The sequence below is a fragment of the Gavia stellata genome, chromosome 37 (assembly GCF_030936135.1).
Source record: "Gavia stellata isolate bGavSte3 chromosome 37, bGavSte3.hap2, whole genome shotgun sequence".
In the NCBI taxonomy this organism is placed as follows: Eukaryota; Metazoa; Chordata; class Aves; order Gaviiformes; family Gaviidae; genus Gavia; species Gavia stellata.
The window spans coordinates 339,947-361,279 of record NC_082630.1 but is presented as its reverse complement, the minus strand read 5'-3'; the positions used below and the strand labels follow the sequence as shown (position 1 = coordinate 361,279).

General features: G+C 51.2%; 1 protein-coding gene across 1 annotated transcript; it reads left to right on the top strand.

Annotated features, from left to right (window-relative positions):
• The first annotated feature begins 10,114 nt into the window (after nt 1-10,114).
• On the top strand, nt 10,115-21,130 carry DSTN (destrin, actin depolymerizing factor). Its single transcript, XM_059832954.1, has 4 exons — nt 10,115-10,172; nt 18,916-19,223; nt 19,462-19,538; nt 20,841-21,130. The coding sequence occupies exons 1-4, from the start codon at nt 10,170-10,172 to the stop codon at nt 20,948-20,950; spliced, it is 498 nt and encodes a 165-aa protein (XP_059688937.1). The 5' UTR covers nt 10,115-10,169; the 3' UTR covers nt 20,951-21,130.
• The last annotated feature ends 203 nt before the right edge of the window (nt 21,131-21,333 follow it).

Below are 21,333 nucleotides of genomic sequence, written 5' to 3'. Positions count from 1 at the left end.
TTGGCGGGGTGAGGTTTACAGTTCGACTTGATGATCTTGAAAGTCTTTTCCATCCTAAATGATTCCGTGATGCCAAGACAGACGTGCGGACAAATTCCTCTCCTGCCAGCAGATGGCGCCCTGCCCGCAGCCAGGCAGGACAGCGGCCCTGCGCCCCCTGCTGCGCCCGCCTGCGCTGGGCACCGTCCTCAGCACTGCGGGGCGAGGGAAGCACCGGCCTCGCTTGGCCCCAGGCCTCCCCGGCAGGACGTCTCGGGGCTGCGGGGCCAGCGCCAGCCTGAACCGGGGCGAGGCTGACCTGGAGTCCGGGACTGAGAGACTGGGGAAGCGGGAGAGGAGGGAAAATCAGCCGCCTGCCCGCGGGCGCGGCCCCTGGAGCTGGAGCGAAGGTCCGAAGTACCGAGCACTGCGAGAGCAAAGCATCGTCTGTCGGGAGAAAGGCTTCTGGGACGGGGGAAGCACTGTCCAGGAGTTGTGTTTGGGTTACGTTCAAGTCTGTTTGAACCAGCAGAAGTGTCAGAGCCCTGGGGAAGGATTGCGGGGTCGCCTGCACAAGGAAGAAGTTGCTCTGCCAGGCCAGATTTAGCCCATACAGCACTGACTGACAACCAGTGCTTCCCGGCCTCCTTCAGAAACGCAGCTGCAGTCATGCTCCTCGCCAGCATCCGCGTACGGCTTGTTGGGCGACTACCCATCAAGAGATCTGAGCAGTGCTACTCAGGCAATGCAACGGCTCAGGAAGACACCAGTGGTTGCTGAAGAGTGGAAACGCTCGGGCTCACCAAGCTGGTTCATCCCGCCAAACCAGCTAGCCTTTCTCCAGCCAGCGTGCCAGAGGAGAGCCAGCACACCAAGCACAGGCCACCGTCACAGATCCAGGTGCAGAACAGATCGAACGAGGGCAGTGGGAAAGGGCTGCTCCGCTCACACCACCCTGTTTGCCAGCGGAGACTTCCCCACAGCCACCCCGTTGGACAAGACCGACCACAACAGCTCACCGTGGCCCGGCTATCAGCCACTCTTGATCCCGTTCTTGATCTGCACATAAAGACCACATCCTGCTGCGATTGCACCCACAACACAGATAGGAGAGAGGTCAGGGACACTGCCAGAGTTTCCCATCCATGGTTGTGTGCTGTCTGCCTGCACGGTTGCAGGAAACTCAGCGAGACCCTCCTCTTTTCCAGTTTGTCTCTGCAATATCCCCCTACTCCTCCACCTCATCTCGCACAGTCCAAGTGGCAGAAGCGGTTGGAGTGTTGTCTGTCTATGTGTAGGCAGGTTCACCAGGAAAGCAACACCCTTTTTTAGACTACCTGGTATATTGGAAGGCAAAAAAATAAGCGAGCGCAACCTGGTGTGCTTGCTCTCCCTAGCACCCACCCATAACGCCGCTGGCACAGCCAGCTCTCGTAGCTCTTAGACCCATCCAGTGCCAGGCCGTGGGCAGGAGATTTGTCCTGCTGCCTGCCCCAGTTGTGCTCCACAGGCACTGGCAGTGCTGTGGCTTCTCGCCAGTGTCACAGCGGCCAGGGCTGTGCTTTGGAAAGGAGTGCTTACCTCTCCATACCTGCCTCTGCAACTGAGGCCTCCAGTAACCACCCTAAATTCTCAGAGCACCCCCCTGGTACAACACTGCATTCCCAGAAATCACTTTCAGTGCTACTTCATTATCTTTGGAGAGTTTTGAAGAGGCTTTCTCAACCCTCTAGCAAATCCTTCCCAGCTACCAGGCTGCTGTTGATGAACACCCGTCATGCTGACTAATATGGTCTCATTGCTTCCTTTTTCACTACCCCATGCGTTTCTTATCTTATGGTTAGACAGTAAGCAGATTAGGGTGGGGATTTTCCAGTCTATGCCTGTACAACACCTTGCACAATTGGGGATACGTGTGGTAGGGCTAATTCACATGCCATCTCATCTTACCCTCAGAAGCCCTCCTGCTAACCAGCTCCCCAGTTTTAACCCCCCCAGTAACAAGAGCCAAGATCCCCCCATTCCTGAGAGCTAAACCTAGACAGGTTCAACAAGTGGTCACGGCCCCAACAAACAGACAGGCCTGCAGTTCCCAAGCTAGAAGAAAGAGCCATCCTGCAGAAGCACACACCACCAAGAGGTTTCTTCGTTATTCTGATGCAGCTAAGCACAAACCCTAGCATAAAAAAAACCTGCTACAACAACCTTCCATCTGTATGAGAGGAGTAGGGGTTAATTTAGTCAGGAAATAAAAAATTATTAATGGCATTGCAGATGGATCTCAGCAGCAACCACCTCCACACCTGGAACAAAGCCCACGTACGCCACAAGTGCTTATTCTCTAAGAAATTCACGCAGCCATGCCGCATTCGATGCAGCAGCATTATCATCTTACATGCGCAGAGAAGAGATGGCCTAAAGGTTAGGGCGTTTCCCTGTAAAGGCAGTGAAGGCTTCATCAGACTTACCACAGGTTTCCTGCCCCAGGCTGGGAGAGTCACGCAGCCTCTCTCTCGGCTCAGCCTTTCCCCTCTATGAAAGGGGCTGCGCACACAGTCCGGTCGCACAGCAAAAGCTCAGGAGCGTAACTACACCAAACGCTGCAAAGCGTTCGGCTAGTTCAGCCAGAGATGCTGCTTAAAGCTTTACCCGCTGGTTAAGAGGAGTTCAAGGCTTCAGTGTGCTCAACGTGAGCCCCCCTGCTCACACTGAGGGGGATTTAAGATCCGATTCATGTGCATGCAGAGCGGCCAACACATCGTTCTAAGTTTTGCTTGTTGCCTATTTTCAGGATTTAAGCCAGAGTTGAGGAGCGGCTGGGCCTTAAGCTGATTCTGGGGCAGGATGTGTTTAATTCACGTCACACAAAGTACTTCGGACAGGCGCTTTAGTGGCAACAAAAGCGAAAAAAAAAAGGAAAAAAAATTAAACAAGCCAGGTAGGAGAGTAGCTTGATGACATTCTTGCATATTTAAATTAACATGGGGCTGTTCCATTCCTGAGCTGCCTTCTTGTGTCCTAGTGGTGAAATGCCCCGGAGGTAATGAGTGAAATGCCCCAGAGGTAATGAAGCATCAGGCTACCTTCCCCATCACACTCAATCCGTAATGGTTCTGATGCGGCTGATAAAATTAGCCAGGTTTTACGGCAGTAAGCAGGGTCAGATTTTGGTCCAGTTGTTCACAGCCTGCAGAGGTTTTACTGTATGGAAATTAAAACAACCGCAACCTGCAGCAATTGTGGAAGTTGAGAGCAAATTAGTGGATGCACCAGAATCAAAATTTAAAGGGAAATTTGAGAGCAAATTAAAAAGAATACGAGTTCTGGCATTCATCCTCAGCAATTTAGGGCAGCCTTTTCATTACTGTAAAAATAGCACGTATTTATAAGCAACATCCAGCTCCGATCTCCGCTAAATCTCCAGTTGCGTTCTAGAAAAGGCAGTAACAACATTAACACTTCGCAAATGGGAAACTAAGGCAAAGGGGAAAACTGACTTGCCCAGCCTCACCCCACCGGCCAGGGCAGGGGTTCGGACCAGACTCCGGGCTCTTGGTTCCTTCACGCTACCGGCTGTGCCACACCGCCTCCTCGGAAAAGGAGTGGAGCATCACAGCAGTTTCTGGAAATCACCTTTAGGTTCTCCTCCTCCCCCAAAATTTCCCTTTAAATTTTGATTCTGGTGCATCTACTAAGCAGAATGTTTCAGCAATGCACAGCAACGGGCTTCTCAGTGCTTTGTTTCTGCCAGTGAAATAGCTATGACTGTAAGGTTTACAGAGACTTTCTGTTCCTGTCTAAAATTATCTTTGCTGAGCCTTGCGACGCCAAGAGCACAGAGCCAATATTCCATAAGCCCTGAGAAAAACGGACTACATTTGAGGCACAGTCAGCTAGTGTGGTCGCAGTGGCATCCATCAGCCACGACCAAAGCTCAGGGCCACCAGCACGTCAGGCCTCGCGCGAGGGGACACCGCCTGTCTCTCTGCCGCATGAGACAGCACATAAAGTCAGGGCCTGATCCTGCCGCCCGGGTGCTCTGCGGTTGCGGGGTGGTTGTCCAGCCAAAAAGGAGGTGAGATCAGGGCGAAAGAGTATGAAAAGACAGCAGGTGGATGCAGACAGATGGGGGAAGAGGGGGCTAACAGGGAGACAACAGCAATTAGCATAAGCAGCGGCAGTCTCAGCTCACCAGCTGCTTTGCTGATTGTCGGCCTCCCTGATTTCCCACAGCAAAGAAGCAATTTGCCTAAGAGCACAGTCAGCAGCTAAAACTGCCCCTCAGAACTGAAAGTATCGGGAAAAAAACCCCGATTTCCACGGTCCAAAAGCAAGGCTTGCAGGGCTGTCATGTAGGAGTTTGCCTTAGTAAGGCATGGAGCAGGCGGCTTAAAACAGCCACCAAATACTTCAGAGCGAAAGGCTAAAAAAGGAAGGTTTTAGAGGAGGAAATGAGTCAGTAGCTTGGAGGACGGGAGGGGGAGTTCAAATAGCTGAGGCATATAAAGTAAGCAAGTAGTCACCATCTCAAAGGCTAGAAAGTCAGTGAGGTGGATGTATTGATCTTTGGTTTCTGTTGATGCAGGGTCTCATTCACAAACGGGAGTCCACGGGCAACTTTTTGTATTGACCGTGCTGGGTTTTGAAGCGGTCCTTCACTGGACCAGATGCTTATCGGCTGCAGCTCATGCCTGTGTTTCAGGCTTGACGCAGGCTGGAGCCAAAGCAGTCACCGCCAGCTACAGGATTGCTGCAATTTCCTGGGCTCCCCCCCCACGGCTGGGGGCTGGATTTTCTGGAGGGAAGTTTCAGGTGAATTGCAAATGCCATTTGCCTTGAGAGGGAGGGGGGATTCACCTTTTGAGATGGTTCGTCCAAACATCCAGCTTGAGCTTTCAGCCTAGCTTATTTATAGCACTAACGCTAGGAAAAACGGACAAAGCTTATTCAGTGTCGAAAAGCAGCAAAGCTGGTAAAAAACCTCCATCTCCCCAATGCTGTAGCAATCCACAGCGTCCATTTCTTTCTTCGTATCAGCCTTGTATTGCACTGAAACCCTGGTCCCTGTCCCATCAAAAGGGCAGGACTGATGGAAAAGGAGCTCGTAAAAAGAAGCGCCAAAATTCCCTCCCACCCTCCATAAAACAGGGAGCTTCCCTTCGGTTCAGGCACCTAGACGCCAGCTACTTAGCTGCTGCATGAGGACCCTGCTGCAAGCCCTGTCTGAGGGAAACCGCAGCGCTGTGAACAGTTGGGGTGACGCTTAAGGTCACAGGCACGTGAGGAACGGGTGTCGAGTCGGGGAGCAGCAAAGGGCTGGAAAAACAGACTCCCTTTCCCCTACACAAGCAGCAGCACGGGATTTACATAGAGTAGGGGTTCCTACACTGTGACATACGTACTGCTGATCACCGGCAGGCAGCTCTCTGTGCAGAGCTGGAGCTCCCAGCGCCTGTGCTGAGCAGGCAGAGTCCGTGGAGCCCTACGCTGAGGCAGGCTGGTACCACCATAAGCCACATGCTTGTCAGTGCATCTTGGTGCACAGCTCCTGCCTCCAGCTTCCATAAAGCACCGCAGGCGCTGTGTTTGTACCTCACCGGGCTATGCTGGTTTGTCTTTTGGGGAATGAAACCTTTCAAAAAGCCATCGTGGTTCTCGGTCAGTGCCCTTCCCAGAGCAAGCACATCTTTCCCATGAGACAGAAACAAGTGAGAGAGATCGCCCTTATTCTGCTGGTGAAGGAGCTCCTGTCCTTGCTGAGGTTCCTTTAACTAGTTAGATACCTTCTGTGGTGAGTTGACCCTGGCTGGGTGCCAGGTGCCCACCAAAGCCGCTCTATCACTCTCCTTCCTCAGCTGGACAGGGGAGGGAAAAACAAAGGGCTCATGGGTCGAGATCAGGTCAGGGAGATCCCTCACCAATCACCTTCATGGGCAAAACAGACTCGACTTGGGGAAATTAGTTTAATTTATTACCAATCAAAATCAGAGGAGGATAATGAGAAATAAAACCAAATCTTAAAAACACCTTCCCCCCACCCCTCCCTTCTTCCTGGTCTCAACTTCACTCCCGATTTTCTCTACCTCCTCCCCCCGAGCGGCACAGGGGGACGGGGAATGGGGGTGCGGTCAGTTCATCACACGTCGTTTCTGCCGCTCCTTCCTCCTCTCACCCTTCCCCTGCTCCAGCGTGGGGTCCCTCCCATGGGAGACAGTCCTCCACAAACTGCTCCAGCGTGGGTCCTTCCCACGGGCTGCATCCTTCAGGAACAGACTGCTCCAATGTGGGCCCCCCACAGGGTCGCAAGTCCTGCCAGCAAACCTGCTCCAGCGTGGGCTCCTCTCTCCACGGGTCCTGCCAGGAGCCTGCTCCAGCGTGGGCTTCCCACAGGGTCACAGCCTCCTTTGGGCATCCACCTGCTCCAGCGTGGGGTCCTCCACGGGCTGCGGGTGGATATCTGCTCCACTGTGGACCTCCATGGGCTGCAGGAGCACAGCCTGCCTCACCATGGTCTGCACCACGGGCTGCCAGGGAATCTCTGCTCGGGCGCCTGGAGCACCTCCTCCCCTCCTTCTTCACTGACCTTGGTGTCTGCAGAGTTGTTTCTCTCACATATTCTCACTCCTCTCTTCTCCGGCTGCGGTTGCGCAGTTGTTTTTTCCCCTTCTTAAATCTGTTATCCCAGAGGCACTACCACCGTCGCTGATGGGCTCGGCCTTGGCCAGCGGCGGGTCCGTCTTGGCTGGCGTTGGCTCTGTCAGACATAGGGGAAGCTTCTAGCAGCTTCTCACAGAAGCCACCCCAGTAGTCCTCCTGCTACTAAAACCTTGCCACGCAAACCCAATACACCTTCTAAACCCACTGCAGTCTTTCCAAAAACGCAACAAGACCTCTTGAAACAGATGGAGCCACAGGCCAGTTCTAGCTTATTTTCCCTTATTAAGTATATGACATGAAACAGCCCCAGCCCTGTTCTCATGGCTTTACACCATCCCTTCCCCTCCTCCCCAGGATGTCTTACTTCTGTACCACTCTTTCATAGCGAAACCAATCTATGAAGAGCAAGCTTGGAACAATAACAGACAAATTACCCACATCAATTAAGACTAAAAAGCACAGCTGCCCCAGGTCTCCGTTAGGTGCTACCAGAGATGGAGGTCTGCTACGGCACTGTGCGGGGAGGCCCCCATCGCCAAACAGCGCTGGGTTTCTCTCCCAGCCACGCAGCGTGCACTGCCAGCAGGCTAACAGCCACGGCAGAAAGACAGGGCCAGAACAAGCTGTCCGGAGAAACGTATCTGTAGGACTGAAGCTCTGCTATTACATAGGCATTTTATCTGACTTGTTTTAGAACGATGTGTTTAAAAAAACAAAACCCAAACATGTCCCTACTCAATTTTTGTTACTACTTCCAAAGGCAGTTAAGGCTTGGGTCCAAATTTAAGCATTCCTTGATTAAATACATCCAAAAAGAGCCTAGGGAAGAACTACCCACCCACCCCAATTTGTGTAAGTCGTACTGGTAGGTCTTTTGCTGGTTTCACCACAAATCTGATGAAAATGTTCTTGCAAAAGGGACCCCTGGCCAGCATAAGCCACCCAACACAAGAGCCTAAAGCAATAGGACAGCTTTTTCGATCTATGCATCTTCAATACGGGGTCTTTCAGCACCTTCTATCCAATGTGAGCAGGCATAACAGCATCTGAAAAGGGCATCTACTGGGGTAGGGTTGTGGTGAATAGAGTAATATCCAGTTGGCGGCTGGTCACAAGTGGTGTTCCCCAGGGCTCGGAATTGGGGGTATTGTTTAGTATCTTTATCAATGATCTGGATGAGGGGAGCGAGTGCTCCCTCAGAAAGTTTGCGGATGACACCAAGTTGGGCGGGTGTGTTGATCTGCTGGAGGGTCGGAAGACTCTGCAGAGGGATCTGGACAGGCTGGATCGATGGGCCCAGGCCAATTGTATGAGGTTCAACAAGGCCAAGTGCCGGGTCCTGCACTTGGGTCACAACAACCCCATGCAACGCTACAGGCTTGGGGACGAGTGGCTGGAAAGCTGCCCCACAGAAAAGGACCTGGGGGTGTTGGTCAACAGCCGGCTGAATATGAGCCAGCAGTGTGCCCAGGTGGCCAAGAAGGCCAACGGCATCCTGGCCTGTATCAGAAATGGTGTGGCCAGCAGGAGCAGGGAGGTGATCGTGCCCCTGTACTCGGCACTGGTGAGGCCGCACCTCGAATTCTGTGTTTGGTTTTGGGCCCCTCACTACAAGAAGGACATGGAGGTGCTGGATCATGTCCAGAGAAGGGCGACGGAGCTGGTGAGGGGTCTGGAGCACAAGTCTGATGAGGAGCGGCTGAGGGAGCTGGGGTTGTTCAGTCTGGAGAAGAGGAGGCTGAGGGGAGACCTTATCGCTCTCTACAGCTACCTGAAAGGGGGTTGTGGTGAGGTGGGTGTTGGTCTCTTCTCCCATGTACCTAGCGATAGAATGAGAGGAAACAGCCTCAAATTGCGTCAGGGGAGGTTTAGACTGGGTATTACAAAAAACTGAATGGGTTGTCAGACACTGAAAGGGGCTGCTCAGGGAGGTGGTGGAGTCTCCATCCCTGGAGGTATTTAAAAGACGTGTGGATGAGGCACTTCAGGACATGGTTTAGTGGTGGACTTGGCAGTGCTAGGTTAACAGTTGGACTTGACAATCTTAAAGGTCTTTTCCAACCTAAATGATTCTGTGACTCTATGCTGCAAGGAGGGGAAAAAAAAATAAAAAATCAAAATCTAACACCCTCAATTAGAACAGCAATATGGATGAAAGCTATTAAGGTATGGCTCACACCTTTAGTATTGAAGCTTCATGCTAGCTGTAACCTGGTATGAAGTACTGCTGCCTCATGCCCCAGCCCTGAAAACACGCCATCGAGCCTTGGTTTTGTTTTCTGCTTACAAGCAGGCACAGAGACTCAATATATTAGCTTGATGCTGAGGGCTTTTTGCTCATCAATTCAAGCCGGGAACATCACTGCAGTAACGAAACCTAATTGTCTATACGTTTTTTAACATCAGCATGTGTTTCTGTAACCTGATCACAAAAAGCCCGAGCTTCACTGCCCAGAAACATTAAGGAAGTAGTATTTTCGTAGCATTTCGGAGTGAGCAGCACCGCAATAAACAGGGAACAACAGCTTCTCCGAGCCCCCCGCTCTCAGCGGCAGCGTTTTCTCCGCGGCCAGCTTTGTCCCGAGGACAAACCGTGCATTGTTTCAGCCACCTGAAATAGATGCCGCTCTGATTCACGGCGGGACGCTGCTGCTGGTGGTGCTGGGAAGAAATGCACAGGGTTTCCTGCAGCACCCCGCGAGCGCGGCCGGCGGGAGCCAATCAGGAGTGCCTGACTGAGATCGCACCAAAGTAGGTATTAAAAAAAAACCCTCAAAAAAAAAAAAAGAGAAAGAAAGAAAAGCCCCACACTTCCTCCTCGCCAGCTCCCCTGACCCCCCCCCCCCGCTCTCCTTCAGGCCGCCTCCCCCCTCCGCGGGCTGCCCTCCTGCTCGCCTCAGGGCCGTGACCGCCCCACAGCCCCCGTGGATCCCCCCCCAAACGGCTGCCTCTGCCCCCCCATGACCGCCGTCCCCCCGCCGCCCCCCTGCCCCCTCACGACTGCCTCGGTCCCTCTCGCCCCCCCAACCCTCCTCTCGCGGCCCCGGCAGCCGCCCTTTCCCTCACGGCTCCCTCGGCCGCCCCCTCCCCGCGCACACCTTGGGGCAGGTAATCCCGCCCCGCCTCGCAGAGGGGCCGCCACCATTGGCCGGCCGGCGCGTGACCGCCGTTCAATCACCCGGCGGCTCCCCCCGTGATTGGACAGCCCACCCCCTCGGCCGGGCGGGAGGGGGGGGGGCGCTGTGGGGGCGGGGGTTCCCCTCCCCCCAGGGGCGGGCGGGCACGCGCGTGCGCGCGGAGCCGTGGGGTGGGGGGGAGGAGGAGGCGGGGTCCGGGGCGTTGCCACGCAGGGCTCCCACCATAGCAACCGCTTCCTCCTCCGGGCACGGCGCCGTGACGTCGGCAGCGTTTCCGCCCGGCTCGCGCCCTCGCCGCTTCCCTTCCTGCTGCCGGAGCCCGCGCCGCGCCCAGCATCCGAGGGGAGCAGCTGCTGCCGCACCGCGCTCCGCCGCCCGCCGCGCCCCGCCGACGCCATGGTAGGGAGCCGGGCGCCGCCGGGGCAGCGGGGCGCGGGCCGTTACGCTTCTCCCCCTCCCCCCCCTCCTTCGCCTTCGTCGCCGGGGAAAGAGGGGAGGGGGGCGGTCGGTGCCGCCCGCCCCGCCGCATCCCGGCCTGCGCCGCCGCTCTGCCCGGCGGCGCGACGGTATCGCGCCCCGCTTTCCTTCTCCTTCCCGCCCCCCGGTCCTTTCCCTTCGCCTTTGAACTGGAGGCGGCGGGTCCGTCTTCCTCTCCGCTTCCCCCTCCACCCCGCCATGAGGCGGCGGAAGGTTACTCCCCCCCCCCCCCCCTTGAGGCGATGGAAGTGTCCTCTCCCCTTCGTCCTCCCCCCGTGAGGCGATGGTACGTTCCGCGCCGCACACAGGCGCTAGGGGCGGGCGCGTCCATTTCCCCCGGGTTGGGGGGGGGGGGGCGGTGAGGAGAGCGAGCGAGGCGGGAAGCGCCGGGGGGGGTGGGGGGGATGCGCAGCCCCTCCCCGTGCCGCAGGGCGCGGCTCTGGAGGGGGGAGGGGAGGGGAGGGGAGGGGCGTGGCGGCGGCTGCCCCCACGCGAGGGGCTGCGCGGGGAGTGGGTCGCGGGCGGGGGGGGGACGGGTGTACCCCGCCCCGGGGGGCTGCCCCGCTCGGGAGGAAGCGCGGCCTCAGCCGCATCCGCCCCGACGGGCGGCCCCGGGCGGGAGCCATCTTCCCCAAAGGCGAGGGGTTGCGGGCCTGGCCTAGAAAACGGCGGCGGCGGCTCCTCGGCGGAGCGGGGCGGCCGAGACCAGCACCCGTCCTGCCGGCGGCCGGGGCCCCGCTCCGCCGGCCCCGGGGCCCAGCCTCTCGGGGCACGGCCGGCCTTCATCGGGCCCGGCTGGAGTCAGCAGTCCTGGCAGCAGACAAAAGGCGGGGGGAGCAACAGCGGCGGAAGGAAACCGCGGGCCGTGACAGGCGCGTTTGTGCAGCGACCGCTCGAAGAAGCTGAAATTTTAAGGTGCTTGCCGCAAGGCCTTGGGAGGTTTTTGTCTTGCTTCTCCGCACGGAGAAGATGCCATGCTGGAAACGTTCTATCTAAGATACAGTGCTGGGAACCGAGGAAACGCAGAAATGTATTAAACGTACGCTCTGGCTTGCACAAAAAACGCCATAAACGGGGCGGAATAGACCAAACAGCTATTCTGCTTCATGGTGGTGCGTTTTCCGTTGGCCTGCCTGCGCTAAAACTCTGCGTCCCCGTTTAACTCGAGCTACTGAGACTAACAAATTCACTTGAATTCCTCGCCCGTGCAGTTTTAACTGCTGTCCCATTTTTGCTTGAGTCATGCACGAACACTTGTCCAGCAACAGCGTGTTTTGATGCACTTGCCTAGGTTATTTGCCTTTAGTAGAGGGGTTACATATTGAGGCTTTCCCATGGTATTTACCATTAGTTTCTTGAACGTGTGGTATATCCAGGAAATAAACTTCTAGTCTGTATAGACCTGGCAGGCAGGATGTGCTACTAATCTCCCTGCTTCCTATAACACCCGAGTTGAAGCATCTATGGCTGGTCCTCGGCGTGGAGCAGCGCTAATGGGAGTTGCAGATGAAGCTGCTAAAAGTCTGGCGAGACTTGCAGCTCTGGTTTAAAATAGGCTTGTCTGAACAAGCTAGCTACCACCTCTGCAGTACGCAAACCTAGTTTAGAGTGACTACTCAGTGTGTCAGGCTTCATCTTGCTTCAGAACCAGAGAATTCCCCAGTCAGTCAAAACTACTATTTCTCATAGTCATCTCCTTTTTGGAACAGGGTCTGCGTTGTGGTTTTTTTTTTTTTTTTCCAAGATGCTTTCCAATTGCTGCAAATGAACTTGCTTTTGGGCAAAGAGTGTAGGCCTTCTGGCAAAGTACAGTAATGCCAGCAGGAGGGCATCATTTGTTATCAAAAGAGCACTGGGTTTTCTGCTTTTGTGTCTTTGCCACAAGGTTCAGCTTCTTTGCTACTGGATTAAATGAGTCCATGGTCTTTGGAGGACCGTGCAAATTATTTTTCGTGGTTGTTAGTCAAGAATATTCCCAAATCTGTGTAATTACAAGGTACATATGCCTCATATACAAGATGACGGCCTCCTGACAATTGATAGTGTGGGTGTCTGGCGTGTTCCTACTCGCCTTGTCAGAATATCACTATCAAGAGGCTCCTGCTGGGAGCAAGGGCTGACCTAAGCGATCTCATGCGGGAGAGCCTGCAGACAGCCAGAACTTGCGTGTAAAGCTGTTTCAGAGCCTTTCGCTCGCCTGACTGTTCAGTATTCACAGCAATCTCCAGGAGGGGTGCCTCAGTAATGAGTACTGGGATGCCCAGAGCAGGCCTTCAAAGCCTGTTTTTAAGGGTGAGGCTTAAGCTTTAGGTTGCTGTACGTGCCTGGAGGGCCACAAGAAAATTCTTAGAGACGCTTGGGCTCATAATAGCTGATTTCTGTGCTGAATGTGTTTCTAAGAAGCTTTGCTTTCCTGCAAGAGTCCTGTTGCATACTAGCTTACACCCGCATTACCTTAAAAACATGCGTTTCGACACAGGGATGGGTACTGCTCAGAACTTCTGCCCTGCGACTGCCTGCCACGGTTCCTCTTTTTCAGCAGTGTTGCTGGGATTGCCTTTTGTGGGCATTGCTTGTTCTACCTACCTTGGTAGTGATATCAGGAGTGAACTTCATGGTAGCTCAGAGAAGGTGATGATTTCCTGTTTGGCTGAAAGCTGAGGAAATGACCTCCAGCAATTCAGGATTTTTTTTCTGCTTTTTTTTTTGATTGCTTTCTTACTCATCTCTCCTCATCTAGTTGATAACCTTTCTCATTGCCAGGGGAAAAAAAGCTGAATAGTTTTGATTCGCCCTTCCCCCCCCCAAAAAAAAAGAGACCAAATAATGCAAAATAAAAAACTTCAGCCTAGCTGGCAAGATCTGCCTACAAGCGATATGCAAATAACTCTATACTTCTTGCTGGTTTATGGTGTGCAAATAATGGCCTCTTACACAACAGCTGTAAAAAGGCAGTTAGTTACGTTTCCTATCATGCTTCAGATCTGAATTGAAGCTTTGGGCTTTCAGATGCACGGGCTGCCTGGCGTAAACGGAGGTGTCTGTCTGTCCAGCTGTAGGTAGAAGAGGACATAGGCCTGTCGGGACCTGAAGCCACTGGTGTTCCCACACTGCTGATGGTCTTGGGGTGAAGTGAAACTAGTCGCTCCATGCATTGCCTCCTTTCCCACTCAGTAAAGTGGGGGTGGTAATATCAGATGGGTTTTCTTGAGTGCTCAAATAACAGATTAAAAGCAAGCAGTATTTAAGATCTGTGTATTTTTAACCACCCGCATTTTCAGTCGGCTTGTCGGCCCTAGCTGACACCTTTTCAGAGGCCTGATTTGGCAGAATCTTCTCCCAGTCTGTTGGCTGCAGCCAGGCTATGCGACCCTCCTTTTCTGCTAGGTGCTTTCACGACGAACGTGGCTTAGTTTTTCCCTTCAAGGTCTCGGTGCTGATGATGTCCCAGGGTATTGCGTGGCAATGTAAGGGACAGCTTTGTGAAGGCTGCTGTCCTGGAACAGTCAGGTGGTAATAGGTTTAATTGAAAAAAATATTTGTCACAGAGATGTACTATGACACATTACTGAGTCAGATGGAAATGCCACATGGTTACACAGGCAGTTCTGGCAGTGGCAGGGGATTTTGAAGGTAGATAGGAGGGATGGTATGCCAAGCATAGGCAAACAAGGTGTTTGCTGAAGAAACTGAGAACCAAATATATGGCGGTAACATGACTAGTAAACATGGGAGCACAGTGTTCTCGAGTCTGGCTTTGCAATTAAACAAGGCATACCTTAATAAGCTGTTGGTGTCAAATTCTGGAAAAATTGATGATGCTTTTCCAAGAAGCAGAAGTTTCCACTTGAGTAGCTGTGGATAGTCCATGCTGGTGTATACAATGTGTGTGCACGGTTCCCAAACAAAACAAGTCAGGAACTGGTTCTTGAAATGTCCCTGTAGATAACACGTAATACAGGCACCGCTATGGAGGGCTCTTAGGTTCTGAATGCAGGAAAGAAAACCCACACTGTAAAATTGTCAATGCTTAAAAACAGATTTAGTCCTTCAAACTTGTCTTGAGGCAAACTAAGTCATTAGTTTAAAGTCTTCTTGGCTGTCTTACAGTTGAGGAGGGAACAAAGACTTTTCTTAGGTAAAATATTTTAAGTATTCAAGGAAAATACTGGCGTTCACAGCGCTTCCTAACAAAAGAGAAAGCAAATTTCATTGTGGTGAAGTTGCGTTTCAATGCAGGCTTGCTACAAGTCCAGTTTATCAGGCGTCTGGCATGTGTCTCGCTCCTGAAACGGCTTTCTGTATATGAGGATTTTCTTGAGAAAGCTTTGGATTATTCTTCAGTCTTCCCTCATTTAGATTAAATTTCAGTTGTAGAGTACTTGGCGATGGAGGCAAAATGTTGGAAGGTATTAGTGGAGGCAGCTGGGGACGGCCCTAGCAGTTGGAAGCCTGCTAGACAGAAGGCTCTCTCTTTGGGCTGCCCTGTGTAGGGACGGCATTCTGCTCTCGCAAGACTTCTGCAGCGCTTTGCACTTAAGGGAGGAACGATGGCTTTGTGTAGGGAATAAGAGCCACTGTGTTACTGCAGCGCATGCTGACAAGGCATTTAATGCAAGCATTACCTCATGTGCCTACAGCAGTCTATATGAAAATACAATGGGGATACTGGTGTGAGTCTCCACAACGCATGAGACAACGCTGCCCGCAAGAGATGCCGCCTTTGCAGTAGTTGCACGGAGGTACTGGGGGAGAATTCATTTTTGCCGATCCCCTCTGAGAAACTTACTCTGTCCATTTTTCCCTGAATGTCTCCCCAAATATGCTATACTGGCATCGTTTTCCCATCTGATAATTAGGTGGCTTGCCTCCTTGCTGCTGCCTTGTTTGGGTGAGGTTAACAGGCCCTGCAGTTAAGGTCCTCGACGCCTATAGAAACAGGCTGGCTGCTCGAACGTAGTCTTCTCTCGGCAGTTGTGTCCCGAGAATGGTTTTAAGTTGGTGTTGCATGTGTTACAGGGTCGATCTGTCCCCTGCAACAAAATGTCACCAGCTGATGGTCGTGTATCCCTGTAATGTGTACTGCTCAATGAACAGCCACCCATGTACCAGTCCAGAGTTGGGTAACTGCCTTCATACTGAAAAAGGAACAGAACCAGGCTAGCTGTTGTAGTCCTGCAGCGTTCAAGCCAGAATGCACAAAATAATAATGAATGTGCTGTATTGAATCCTCTGAGCAGAGCGATATTGGGCCAAAGAGAGAAAATCCAGACTAACAAATAAACGTTTATTCTGTCATTACTGGCGGGGTGGAGGCTTCTCACCAGCTATTCTCATGGACAAATCAGCAGAGCCACGGTTAAAATGTCGTTTGAGGACGTGTATTTACGAGTGTGGCATTTCTCCTTGTTCCAGTGCCCTTAACAGTCATCCTGTTGCTGCCCTACACAGAATGGTTGCAACCCCCTTACAAAAAAGCTGCCTAGGGTTTGGGTTTTTTCCTTTTTAAGTATGTTTACGAAGCCAGTCGCGGCTGTTACAAGCCCAGGGTTGAAGAGGGACTCCTACAGTTACAGAAGTAGATCCTCTTTTTGGAAGCAATTAGTTGCACCGGGAGTTTATGGGTTCATTTCAACCCATACTGTGACACAGCTATAGGGTTTTCTCAGATGGAACAAATCTGCATTGTCCCTAGCAATAGAATGGCTGCTAATGTCAGCCTGCATGATGAATCCAGGGGTTGTACAACAGCTGTGAAAAGGAGTAGTGCCAGCTACTAACAGCCTTTTGCTTTGGAAAGTTAAAAAATCCAGTTACTGCTGTTGTCCCTTCAGCTTCTGGTCAGTCCCAGTTACCAGCTGCAGATTAACAGTGAATTTTGAGTTTCCAGGCTGAATACTCTCAACATTTTTGGAATCTGAACTGACTTGCCAGCAGTGCTCCACTTCTTTATAAGGAAACAACTGGTCTCCCAACTTGGAGACATGTTTCTGGCTGTGCAGTAGGACAAGCATATGCTCTGGACTGCACAGTTTGCATCAAGCTGCAGTGCTGCTGCTGCTGCTTGCTCCTGGCTCTCTGCTGAGCATTAACCTCTTCTGCCAAAGTGAACTTCCTGGCAACAGGAATTGGTGCAAAGGAATTAGTTCTTGTAGTCTTGGAGCAAAGATCAAGAACTGACAAAGGTAGAGCTAGGTGACGTGAACCGCATTTATGCTATTACGAGACTCATTCCCATGCTAGTTCAGGCTTTCTAAGCATTTTCTACTTAGAATCTTGAGGTTTTTGTGACTAAAAACTGATTCTTAACACCTGTTGTCAGCTACTGCAGTGCCATTAGTTAGAAGACAAACCTGGGGGGGGGTGTGTATTATCTTGAGTTTACTGTGGATTTGCCCTTTGTGAATGATGCAGTAGTTCTAGTCGCTGCATTGTTTGCTTTATTAGGGCAACCTTGTATTTTTTAGTCTTCCCAGAGGGCTCTTGCCTACACCAGCCACAGGGATGGGAGGAGAAAGACCTTTATTCCTCATTAGTTCTCAATCACGCTCTGACAAAGTGCAGTCTCTCCATATGGAGGAGGTGACATACAAATGAGTCACTTTGAGTCGATGTTTGCACTTTTGCTCAGATTTATCCTGGAATAGGCTTTCTCCGCTTACTTTCCTTGCCTTATTGAAGATATGCAGAAGGGTGGCTGCCTGCCAGGCACCTGAGGCATGGTGACTCCCTGTTCTCCTATCCCAAAGTAAGTGCAAGGGATTCTGGATAGATTACCCCTAATAGACAAGCCGTGCATTGTAAATCTCGAGGCAAGTCCCCTTGTATTTCAGTAAACCCCTAAAGAGCACTGCTGTCCACGCTGGAGAAAAGCTGCTGTCTCAGAGTCACTGCTGTATGAGATTGCCCTGATTCTGCATCAGCGCTTGGGAGGTCTAGATGCCATACTCCATGGTAATAGATTCTGCCAGCTGTGCCACCTCTCTTCACTGGGTTAGCAAAGCTATGCCAGCCACTAGAAGTTACAGAAGGAGAGATGTTGGTAGAGAAAGGAGAATTTGGGCTCATCTGAGGTCCTGCGTGGTAGGCGTTGGTCACGGCTTTAAAAAAATACACGTTAAGTAGTTGTCCAACCAATAACCATGTCTCAAGGACAGCTTGTTTGAAAGATAGCGCTAAGCAGTTCCTCTTCACCACCGATTTCCCTGGTTTTACAGCTGAACTCTGCTGTTTCTTTAGAACATTTCCACTCTGACAAGGTATGATGTCCCCCACAAAACGAATCCATCAAGCGTGTGTTTTGGGGCTGAGCTTAAGAAAAAACAAAAAGAACAACCTTTGGTCGTCTTTTCAGTTGGTATATCTCACATGATGCTTTACCTGACTGTTTAGTACTGCTGACTGTGCTTGTAGCAGTGACGTGTGGCAGTTTACACAGAGGGAGGAGGGCAATTTTCCTTCTGAGATACGAATTGCCGTATCTGAGGATAATGACATTTGCATTTGGAAAACCAAAAACCAGCAGGGGAAGAAGCAATAGAAAGGAATCTCACTGTTTACACTTCATGCAGCACTTTGAACAGATAGATGAGTGTTGGACAGGCTTCACTTTGGTCTTTACTGCTCTGGCCATGATGTCCTTCTAGCAGCGTCCGCTGGCTAGTATGGCTGCCCGTATTTGCAGTATTTGCTACTGCACAGCTGCTTTTAAGCTCTCCAACTTCACTGCACTCTGAGAACAAAGCTCAGATACAAATGCTTCTACCCTGCCACCTCACTTTTTTTTTTGTCTCGTTCCCAAAAAAGCAGCAGACTGAAAATGCAGTTCAGCCTCATGTCGTTCTTGCTAGGTCTTGTCCTCGTTATTCTGTGCAGCTGCCTTTAACATTAGATTGGTAATGCTGCATCTGCACCTCCTATTACAGCTAGCGCAGGGGGATAACACTAAGTAACTAGAATTTCCCATCAGACTTCGAGGAAAAAAAAAGTTGAAAAAGCAGCTTGCTTTAAAAGCTGATGGAGGAACTGCTGGGAAGTAGACACTTTAACTGTTCGACTTGCAAGTTCTCCCTTTAAAACACTGAATTCAGAGCAGCTTTTGAAAGTTGGCTTGTTCAGCTAAAAACTGTACCACTACAGTCCCAGTACCCCGCTACCTCTCTTGATCTCTAAACCAAATCCATGTGACAAGCATGGAATTTGGACATGTTTTACCTCTGTTCCTAACGCTGCTAGCAAGCATGCTAGAAATGGCTAGGAAACTTTGAACAGAAGATCCTCGTGGACTTGATTGTCTCGCCAGCCTGAATGGGTAACAAAATTAAGCTGCTCTAAGGCTGAAGGATCTGCCACAACTGAATCTCAGAGGACAAGGGGTGGACACGCGTGTAAAACTACCCCAAAACAATGTTCTAATATAAGTAGTATTGTGCCTTCTTTGGAATAGTTTTGGTTTGGCAGCTGGCTGTGGGCAGCATCGAGACTCCAGATTCTTTACTTGGCTTGGAAAAAGAGGGCCTGCAGCCTTTTCTGACAAGACTCGCAGGCCACTAGTGACTATTGCCAGTATCGGTTGTCTTCTAGCCTCCGATTTAAGGCAGCGTGGTAACGTAGTTCTGAAAATTTGCAGTGGTAGCCCTAAAGGTCTTTGCTCTTGTCTTTGCAGGCATCTGGAGTACAAGTTGCCGATGAGGTATGCCGTATCTTCTATGACATGAAAGTGCGGAAGTGCTCTACGCCTGAGGAAATTAAGAAGAGGAAGAAGGCTGTCATCTTCTGCCTCAGTCCAGACAAAAAGTGCATTATTGTGGAAGAAGGCAAAGAGATTCTGGTGGGAGACGTCGGTGTGACGGTTACCGACCCTTTCAAGCACTTTGTGCAGATGCTTCCTGAGAAGGATTGCCGTTATGCCTTGTACGATGCAAGCTTCGAGACCAAGGAATCCAAAAAAGAAGAGCTGATGTTTTTCTTGTGGTAAGCCGTCTTCCCAACTCATTCCTAACATGCGGTCCGAGCACTGTGGGTGAGGTCTCTGAGCATTTGTATTGCCCGGGCTGGCAAGGTGGCAGGCTGAAAGTGAGCCGGGCAACCTGATGCCTGTATGCTGAGCCATGAGATGTTTCACTTGTTCATAATCGGTAGGACACTGTTTCTTTCTATGCTGGATAAGAAATGTCACTAATCACACTTTTTTTTTGGTGTGTCCCACTAGGGCACCAGAACAAGCACCTCTTAAAAGTAAGATGATCTACGCAAGCTCCAAGGATGCAATCAAAAAGAAGTTTCAAGGTACGTAATACAGCTAACGCTCCTAGCTGTGCCATGCCCTTAGAATGCTTACACAGCAAGGCTTAACCAGTGGCTAATTGGCTTATTTTTTGAGATACTAGTGAGAGATGAGAACTTCATGGGTAGAATACCCTGTGACAGAGCTAAACTGAGCTCTGGCTAAAACTTACACTGTCTGACTCTGAATTTGAGAGGCACTAGAACTGTGCTCAGGACAAGAGCAGGCTTTGCAGCTTGTGATGCTGTAGTGTACAGAGCAGCGCATCTGCACCGTACAAGCTAGAAACCATTAGATTCATAACACTGAGCTGGATTTTGTGCAGAACTGCCTCTGTGGCAGAGGACTTTCAGCCCTGTATCTGTTGAAATACACAATCTCGTAAACTTACTGTGCTGTGGTAGTAGTAATTAACAATTCACTTGATTTAGAGATGCGGTTGTGATTACTCATCGCAAAAGGCACTGCATCTCCAAGCAGAGAAGCGAAGTTCTGTTCAGCCTGTCAGGCACCACTGACCGAGGAGTAAACACCTCACCGCAGCACGCAGAAATTTCATGCTAAGTCGGTCATTACGATGGCTGGTAGCCAGATAGCACTGCCCCCCCGCCCCCCTTTCAGCTCCTCGTGCTGCGCTGGGCCACAGTCCTGCAGTGTGTGAGACTGACAGGACCATTGTGCAGCAGTACCAGCCTTCACGGGACAACTCGCCAGCGGATTGGAACTAGCTGGCGAGACTGTTGTGTGCTGCACATGTGGAAGTTGAAAAAAGAATAAAAGAAATCTTGTGATTTTTCTGCTTTTCTCCACATAAGACAGGCTTGGGTTGGGCTCCCCGCCCTCCGAAAAAAAGAAACCACTGTTAATTCCTTAGACCAGCAAAGTCTTTCTAGTCTCTGCATCTCAAATTACCACTGATTCTTTCAGCCACCTCTCCAGAGCCGGCGAGAGCCGAGTCAGCCATCTTAGTGTGCTTGCGTGTAGCATCCTCAGCTGCCATACCAGGGTAGCACTAGAAATGAGAGCTTCGCTCGTGCGATAGCCTGCAGTGGAAAGGCTAACAGTCCGAGCACTGATCTAGTGAAAACGTTCTCCCTGATATTTCTGCGTTGGTATCTGGTGTGTAGCCAGATGTCTCCTGCGACGTATCAGGCGAGAACCACCCGAATGCCAAAGCTAAGGCAGGACTTCCCTGCTTGAGTGACTGGATTGCCTCTTCTAATATTACTGCTGGGTGTGTTTCTTAGATTGATTGCTAGCATGTTGAAATACTGCATTATTGAGTGTTTTGCCTCTTTTTTTAGGCATAAAGCATGAATGCCAAGCAAATGGGCCAGAGGACCTCAACCGAGCTTGCATTGCTGAGAAGCTAGGAGGCTCCCTAGTCGTAGCTTTTGAAGGAAGTCCCGTGTAGATGTCATACAGTGCCACAACTCTACAAGCATTCCATGTTTTAATATATCAGTTATGTAAACAACCATTCTAGGCAAGGGTTTCACTAACTGTAGGGAAGCTGTCTTGTAGAATAAAGTAGATTTTGGAGATGTAGCTCGTATGTACAAATGACCCTAAATAAATAAAATCTAAGGATTTATCTTGGTGTATTAATACTTGCATTGGTTTTCCAGCCCAATACTGTCCCCGATGGATTAACACTAAAGGTCTCCAAAAGTTTTGGTCCAATGCAGCAGTGTATCATGGGATGAAAGGGTTGGGGGGGCGGCAAGAACAATCTGGTTCCTGTTCTTACTTTTCTAAATTGTCACAAGCAAAATTCAGCCAGTCTTTTTGAGGCTA

Bases quoted from the DNA above. Each gene is read 5' to 3' on its own strand.
- DSTN (XM_059832954.1), top strand. The intron at 19,224-19,461 runs GTAAGCCGTCTT...GTGTCCCACTAG, and splicing joins GAGCTGATGTTTTTCTTGTG to GGCACCAGAACAAGCACCTC. The intron at 19,539-20,840 runs GTACGTAATACA...CTCTTTTTTTAG, and splicing joins AATCAAAAAGAAGTTTCAAG to GCATAAAGCATGAATGCCAA.